This window comes from Nuphar pumila, chromosome 7 (assembly GCF_984573655.1).
Source record: "Nuphar pumila chromosome 7, dmNupPumi1.hap1.1, whole genome shotgun sequence".
Classification (NCBI taxonomy): domain Eukaryota; kingdom Viridiplantae; phylum Streptophyta; class Magnoliopsida; order Nymphaeales; family Nymphaeaceae; genus Nuphar; species Nuphar pumila.
In genome coordinates this window covers 104357041-104365592 of record NC_143255.1, presented here as the reverse complement: position 1 = coordinate 104365592, position 8552 = coordinate 104357041, and the positions used below count along the sequence as shown (strand labels likewise).

General features: G+C 41.8%; 1 protein-coding gene across 1 annotated transcript; it reads right to left on the bottom strand.

The window, feature by feature from the left end:
* Positions 1-5861: 5861 nt before the first annotated feature.
* LOC149832737 (uncharacterized) lies at positions 5862-8126 on the bottom strand. The gene is made up of 2 exons (XM_090013296.1): positions 7460-8126; positions 5862-6154 (listed from the first exon to the last, which is right to left on the bottom strand). The coding sequence occupies exons 1-2, from the start codon at positions 8124-8126 to the stop codon at positions 5862-5864; spliced, it is 960 nt and encodes a 319-aa protein (XP_089869422.1).
* Between the last annotated feature and the right edge of the window lie 426 nt (positions 8127-8552).

The following is an 8552-nucleotide window of genomic DNA, read 5'->3' as shown; positions in this document are numbered from 1 at the left end:
CTTTTGTCCTATTTTCAAACTGTCAGATTTATGGCCTTTAATCTCATTTATCGCAAAACGTTTTGGCCTCTCTAAAAGTCTATAAATTCTTCTATTTTCGTCTTTTTGAAGATCATCAGAATTTCTGACTCTCCAGTTTTCTCCTTTCTTTCTTCTTGGTTTGGCTTGCTGAGTTCATGTGTGGGAGAGGTCATCTGTTCTTGCGAAGCAGTGACTCTCTTGAGGTTCAAGCCTAGTTGTATCCTGGGAACTCAGTCGTAACAAAACCCTTTTTCGCATCTTCGGAATTTCCGGAGTGGGGCGATTGAAGTTCTAAAGATAGCGATCTTAAGAACGTGCCTCTAGGCTTGAATTCTCTTTTCTGAAATCCATTTTCACAAAGTTGGAATAACAGATTAGCCATAGATATATGCATTCTATGTATGACATGAGATACCCAACATGGTAGACAGAATGATCTTCTCTTGCCTTTAAAGCATTGATCCCAAGTTATCCAGCTCTTGTTGGAAGCTGAATGATAGAGTTTCTGTTTTTTTTTTACTATAAATTTGGACTGTATTGAGGAAAATCCAAATTTATATTTTGAAAAATGAATGTTTTATCTTGCAAAAGTTTTTCAGAGTTTTGTAATTGTGAAAGCTAGAAGCGCGTGTTCTGAAAGTGATGAGCTTTCAAGATTCTCAAAAGCTTTCTAACAATTAAGATTTTTTCAACAGTATGTATTACAATCAAGGAGATTTGGGAAGAAAGCTTTCCAAAATTCTCAAAATATTTCCAACAATTATGAATGAGCTTGGGGAAGAAAGAAGAAGAGAACTAGGGGTATAGCAGTTTATAAGACATTAGGAATTTGGTCATTTACATTCTGGCCTATGTCGTTATCGTTTTACACAAGTTCCAATCTCAATTGGTCCAACCTCAATCAAGTCAGCTCAACACTCGAGAAACCAAATCTATGCACTCAAGAACACGACAGATTAAGGGGTGTTTGATTCGCCAACAGGGGAAGACAAGGACACAGTGTCCAGTCTTGTCCTGTCCGTGGACAGCCCTGGAAAAAAATGTTTTTTTTTTCAAAGGTGACCACACTGTCCTGTCCTCCCCTGTTCCATGAAAGAGGGTACAACAGCGTGGGACAGAAAAACAGTGTCCTTGGGATGCATTGTCCCACCCATCTGCGCGTCCCACATTTGCATGGGTGGGCGGCAGAATCAAATGCCCCCTTAAAGATTACCCATCTATGGCTGAGATTCTCCTGACAAGGATTGGATCCACCAGACCTTCAAGCACCCATATACTGCTATACATTTGGGACTAGGTCCACCACCAGACCCAATAATTGAGCAAATCCTCATCACAATTTACGTCCAGCTACCCTTGGGATCCTACTCGAGCAGATCTTATGAACTTCTGTCACGTGGAAAGTAAATCCAGATCCATACCCCAAGTCGAATCTTAATCAAGTCTATATCCAGTTTACGGCCCATGAACTAAATGGATCATAAGAATCCGGATCCATATCCTCCCTATACCATAGTTTTCCTGTCTTCAAGACACCGACATAGGTCAAGACTCAAGACAGGCAAACCAAATGGGCTCGGACTGACCCAGATCGGGCCACCACCCTGACTCCTACTTTGGGTCCGGTTTCACGTGACCAGATCAGAATAGGTAGTATGTGATCATGGAGGGCAGTTTGGTCCTAGTAAAGGTCTAGCGGCCTTTAAGTCAGGGGGTAAGATCGGCTCAAAGCAAGGTCAAACGGATTTGACCATATTTTGACTGACCCAGTTTGCAGGTGCAGCAGAAGAGTGGGGGACACTGCCCTATGGCGTCAGCTCTGAAGCCATAGTGCTCTGAAATCATACTCCAACAACAAACAAAAAGAAGCCCACCACCGTCCGATCATACCCCCAGTATCTCTCTATATATACCCAAAATACCCCTATGAAGGGCACCTTTGACCTAGCCAAGATGCCTATAAATTTTCACAGCCTTTCATCTCACATATTCATTATTTTTTTCTTACATTTCCCGATGCCCACATGTATTTTCTCTTGTTTGGGACATTGTGCGAAACAGTACATTTTCTTTCACGCTCACATTTTTCTCATCTTTTTTCTACTTTCAAACGTGCCCTTAGGATCCTTCCAAACTAAAAAGATGTAAGAAAAGTGATGCCAAATGAAAATCCATATGGATTTTTTGGCCCTTTTAAATGAGCGAGACCTTTTGGCTGAAAGAGTTTTAGTAAAAAATACACTTTTTGATAGAAAATATTCCTGTAGAGATGGAAGAATGTTTTCTACCAAGAGAAAATTTATTTACTCCCACCACCCATCTCACCAACACCATCACCACTACCCTCCTCCTCCTTACTCTCATTTTTTCACGTTTTTCTCGTACTACACAAACAAACAAAAAACTTTCTTTTAGAAAACTTTTCATATCAAAAACTCTCATAATCACAACTTTCTTTTTCTATGAGAGAGTTTTTCCCGCTTCAAAACGTGCCCTAAAGCTTATGAAATTGCCAAAGATTTGCTTTAGGGCTGTGTTTTGGAGTTGGGGAGGTAGACTTTGAAATTCCAGCTTGTGTGCTTTATATCTCTCACTTGGCCCTCAAAATTGCTAGGAAACAGCAAAGCAGCCTTCTTTTAAAGACCATTTTTACTATTCCACCAATGCAAGGAAAATGTGGGAAAATATATGGCATCCAATCAAGAGATTAATTAAAAAAACTAGCAAGCCTCTTGTCATGTGGACCCAAAAAACAAAAGATCACCCCTTAAAAGGAGAAACCTACCAAGCCTATGAGGCTTTCACTCTTGGATCAGGGATCCAGAGAGCGGCTAAGTGCCACACTAGCCAATCACATGACAGCGTTGATTGGGTCACACAGCTTTGATCTCAACTCTTCGCTTATCTAGTAAGGGCAACTTGTGAATATCACCCAGCTGAAATGCTATCGCAAGTTTAAACCTAGGGGCGTGTCTCTTGTCATGGTGCACGAGCTGAGCATACTCTATGGTGGGTAAGGAAGACAAGCCAGGATAAGGTGCATCACATGGCACACTTTGAGTGTGCCTATGCACCTGGCTGCCCTCCATCCTTGGTTGTAGGGCCCAAAATCAGATGGAGGGCAGCCATGTGCAGAGGCACACTAAAGTGTGCCATGTGATGGCACCTGATCCTAGCTCAAGGAAGACCTGGGGTTTTACACCAATGAGCTTGCGACTGAGTTATTAAAAAAAAGAAAGGTATATATTGGGATGGAATCTAAACTAATGGTTTGAAGGTTTAATTATTATGACACCAGTTGCTAAGGCATGTGCAAAAGCATATAATGAAATCCATTGATCCATATTTATTTTAATGGTCACGGTATCTTAGTGAAATCATGTTTCTTCATGAAATGTAGCTTCTAGTGGAATGAGGATTTTTTTTTTCTTATTTTAGAAGCTAATTTTAGGGTTGCAAACGGTTCGGATATATATGTGATGGTGATTTTGTAAATTTTGGCGTTCCGTATCGGAGCAAAACCTACTCTCCAATGTATTTTCTGATCCAAAATCCAAACCGTTTACAACCCTAGATTTGGCAAAGATTGGGATGCTAAACTTAAAATAGGCCCAATAAACAAACTAGATGGAGTGGTGTGCATTAGGATTGGTATCGGTTTTAAAATGTTAGAATCATATTGAGCTTGCCAGCCCAACTGAGGAATCACTGCAAACTAGAGTTCCAAACTGAAGGCACTGATGCCCAAGCACACAAGGGTGGAGTCTAACTTTGGCTCAATATAACTTAATTGTAGAGCTAGCAGCTGGCACTATACAAAGGCACAGGCTGAGCCTGATCAAGTGCCCTACAAGATCTAGGTCGACACACAAACTGGTCATTTTCTACCCTCCAAAAGACTTGGGAGTCCTTACCCACACCCACCCAAGGATATCTAAAGGGAAAACATTAGGGGTATCAACTGGTCAAGTTTACCTGGACGGGACCCAGACCAAACCCTATAGGGTTCGGGTATGGTGATAAATAAGAAGACCCGGGTTCAGACCCGAAGGTCCTATTAATGCATGGATCCAGGTTTAGTTTGTGAAATTTTATACCAGACCCGGCCTGGGCCCGACTGTTCCGATTAATTAAGACTCGACCTGCAATTTTTCAATATAAAAATGATAAAAATATTATTTTACGGGGTATGATCCAGGTTTAGTTCATGTAGTTTTAATTTGATACGGGTATGGTTTCTCTTATAGTGGATCCGACCTGATACCTGAAAAATTGGGTCCAAACCAAGCCCGACCCGTTGACACCACTATAAAAAAAGAACAAATATAGCAAAATATTCATGTGCCTTGCTTTAGCATGGGAATTAAGAAGACATGGGCATGCTTGTCATTGCAGAAAAATCTTTTGACAGCTCATACGTACTCTTTTCTTGGTCAAATAACTCCAATCAATACATGCCACCAAAAAAAAGTTCCATAGTGAATGTGTGAAGACAAAGTTAACAATAAAATAATTTCACATGTATAATATGCTCACCTAAATTGTATGTCATATTTCGCTAATTAAATCAAAGGAGACTTGTGATCAATATATTCCCACGGGTTCAATGGTAATTAAGGCCATGTTTAATAATAACCTCCCATGAGATTCGGATTCTCATGCAAATGAGAGAATGAATCCCATTGATACAACTAAACAAACATGAGAAAATGAGCAGTGAGAAACGGCTTTGGTTTGAGAAATCACAAGGTGTCTCTTGCAATTCTGATTCATATTACTCCAAATCAAATTTGATTTGGAGTCACAAGAACCAAATGTAGCATTTGTTACACTTTCACTCTAGGAAAGCCTCTTTCATTTGAAAGAGCCACTTTGAAGGGAAAGTGCTTCTTCACGAGAGGAGGTATGAAATCATTTTGACAAGAAGGATGTTTTTTGGAATTTATTATGTGGGTTCTACCATATATTTCTCATAGACATGTTTATTTCACTATTCTTGAGAAAATAAGAAAACCCTCTAAGTTTGAGTTATATACTGAAACTCCACTTGGTACACATGAACACCTAATTTATTCTCTAAAGCTGATTTTTTTTCTGATAACCAAAAGAAACTATCATTATAGCTTGGACGACTGCCTATGGGCACACGCTGACTATGGTTCTGTTTTGGGGCATCTGCGGCATAAAAGCCTATGTGTGCTCTCCTTTTTTTTTCATCAGGAATAACTTCTCTTTGGCTTCGAACCGTGCGGCAAGGGACACACACCCCGAGCATCGAACTTATGACGTCCTCCAAGGACCACCGGTGTGCAGAAGAGCCCACAAGGGCAATTTTTACTCCAATACTCGAAATATAAAACTTGCACAGAACAAAAAGGCTAAAAGGAGAGATTTTAAAAAGCCAAATAAAAAAAGTACCCAAAAAAGTAAAAAAGAAAGACCCCAGTTTTTACTTTCCGTTGAACTTGTGTAGATAATCATTTACAAACACGTAAAAGTGAGAACATCAAACCCTAAAGATAAAAGCAACAAGATCGTATCCTGAATCTTACAGGTCCAGCAATCTTCCCACACAAAATTTGCATGAAAGTTTTCACAAAGCATAATAAAAAAGAAAAGGGAGTAAAAGATAAGAAAAAATTTCTTTTTTTTTCTCTAGTTTTCTCAATCCTCTCGAAAGAATCAAAAAGCTTTCAGTGATAATAATACATACAACTGAAAGCCTTGCAATAAGAGATCATGATTCAATGACTACACGACCCCAAAAGGTTAACTAAAAAAAAATCTTACAGTCAGCTCTCACACTATAACAACAAGACCCATGATGATAATAATCTTATTCATCGACCACTGTTCCTTTCCGTGGCCATGGAGTGAATTGAACTGGAAAGATTATTAACGGCTGAGATTAGCCCAGTGAATCCATGTCTGTTCATCTCCGTCCTACTCTCTTCCATGAGCAGCTTCTTCTCCTCCATATCAAGAAACGCTCTGTGCCTCTTATCCTTCTTCTCTTCGCAAGCAAGTAGGGTTTGCGACAAGACTGATGCGCTATGAAGAATGCTCGAACCCAGGCTTCTCACTTTCCTTCTCTTCGCGTCGGAGCTCCCTTCCGTGTCGGTCATCTCCTCCGCTAATATTTTCAAAGCAATAAAAGAGAATGCCTTAATTATAATAAACGGAAAAAAGTTTGATGAATGAATATGCATTAGAAAAAGCCATTGACAAAATGGCTTTGCTGTAACTATCATTAAGATTCAACCTCTTGTTGCATAGATTCTTACATAAAAAACCAAGTGGTTGCATAGGGCACCAGCCACCCTATCAAAATCACAAGTAGGTGAACTCCAAAATGTTTAGTTTTCTTGAACTTCACCAATCACCATGCAATCACGCTAACCCTAACACGAGGCCATAAAATATTGCTTATATATAGTGCAGTGTTCAAGGAAGAGAATACATTGATCCCTGGTCGATGAAGATCTTCTTTAGCATAAAGAAGGATCTTGGTTCCCATTGATTCATGGGAGAGACCAACCATAATCATGAAACCAATTTTCCAGAAAGAATACGAGATTCTCGCATCGAGAGATCATGATCTAAATAGGTTAGAACTTGGAACTCCTTGCAAATCGAATATTCCTTGTTATGAATCATGATCAGAACCAACGTTAAGATTATGATCTTTTCTTCGAAAGAATATGATGTATATCAGGATAAGAATGGGTCGAAAGTCGAAGCAGGATACGAGATCGTTGTCGTTAACTTCAATGCATTATGTTAACGTCGCAACAGTCTTGAAATAGATAAAGAATTTTTAATTAAGAAGAGAACGCGACGTTGTCATTTTGAAAATGATTAAGGATATTAATGGGATTCAATCTAATTAGTAAGTAGCTATCGCTTGCTTCTGCTCCTGCAATTTCCTGGTTTAACAGGCTAGCTAAAAAGAGGTATGGTGCTGATAAATGACGAAAACGTCCCTCATAAACAGGCAATCGACTCCCGGCCGAGTGCATCATTGCGGGCAATTAGTAGGGGCACAAAAGTTATTTAAGAATGGCCATCTTTGAAGGAAGCTGCGTCGGTGGTGGCGGACGGCAGTGGCCCGCTCTATTCAGTTAAAATGACCAAAATACCCCCCATTGTAAAAGCTCTTACCGTGGGGAAAAAATAAGGATACATATAAACAAGTTACGTTAAAAAATCAAGTCAATTACGGCTAGGACCATGCACGTCAGTGGCGGGAAAAAGCGGGGACAAAACCGTCAATTGAGAAATTCGTCGGTGGTGGCGCCACCATTAACGGCGGACGTTCCCGTCAATTCGAAATCAGACAAACAGACAGTCGTCAGAACTGGACACGTTCGTCATTTCTTAAATTCTATGGTACAAATTTGTCATTTGCCAAACCTTGCACAGGGAAAGAGAGAGAGACCTGAGATGAGTGGCTGTTGAAGCGGAGGTGGGGGAGGCGGAGGAGGGGGAGGAGGTGGTGGTGGCGGTGGCGGAGGAAGAGCAGCAGTTCCACCACCGCCACCCACCTGGTGGGGGTGGGGGTGGGGGTGGGGGTGGTCGGAGGCGGGTAGCGCCACCAACCTCGGAGGGCATCTCTTGTTAACGACCTCATGGAGGGCCTCGAACACCTCGGGGGCGAGATTGGAGGGGAGGTTCCTCTCCTTCCGCTCGTGCTTCTCCATCTGCCAGTAGGACGGCTGGCCGGAGATCGGACGGCTATCGTACTCCCGCACCTTCTTGTAGTCCCTCAGGAGGTTGTCCCACTTATCGTTGCACTGGTTCTGGCTGCGCATACAGCCGTTGCTCCAGCAGTAGTTCTCGACCCACTTCCAACGGAGTTCCGCCGTCTTGCTCCTCTCCCTGTCCCCGGCCTTCATCCGCCGCTCGTCGTCCATCTTCTTCGCCGTTATCAGGATCATCGTCTCGTGGAGGGTCCAGTTCCCCTTCCGATACTCGCGGGTTCCGGTCGACGACGACGGGGCGGATGTGGCGGTGGTGGTGGTGGTGCCGCCGCCTCCTCCGCCCATTGACGACGCCGGCAGTGGGTCATCCGCCGGAACTATCGCCGTCGCGATCGGGTCGCTCATTCCCCCTCTCTCTCTCTCTCTCTCTCTCTCTCTCTGTCTCTCTGGGAGAAGATTTTTGACGGTGGGGATCGAACGGGGTTCGTTATTTAAGTGCTCGGTTTTTTTAATTTATTATTATTATTATTATTTTTGTCTTGCTTTTGTGTAACTTCGTTTCGTATGATTAGGGATTAGCGTTGTTGCTTATCGAATGAATTTCGGGTGCTGAAAGACTTTTTTAGCCTGGGCTTTTTTCAAATTCGCGTCTGTGTTCCTGATTTTTTTCAATGGACCGTCTTTTCTCGGATCTGGAGCTTGAAGATCCATTAAGACGGATCGAATTGTAAACCTGTTCCATGGATTGTTTTAGTCAAGGTCCAATTCACCCTTACAACTTTTAATAATGGTGCTTAAGTCAACAATCATCATTTTGTGCCATTTGACATC

Coding starts and splice junctions, on each gene's coding strand:
- LOC149832737 (XM_090013296.1), bottom strand. CDS start 8,126: ATGAGCGACCCGATCGCGACGGCGATAGTTCCGGCGGATGACCCACTG. Junction 6,155..7,459: donor TCAACAGCCACTCATCTCAG/GTCTCTCTCTCT, acceptor TGAAAATATTAG/CGGAGGAGATGACCGACACG.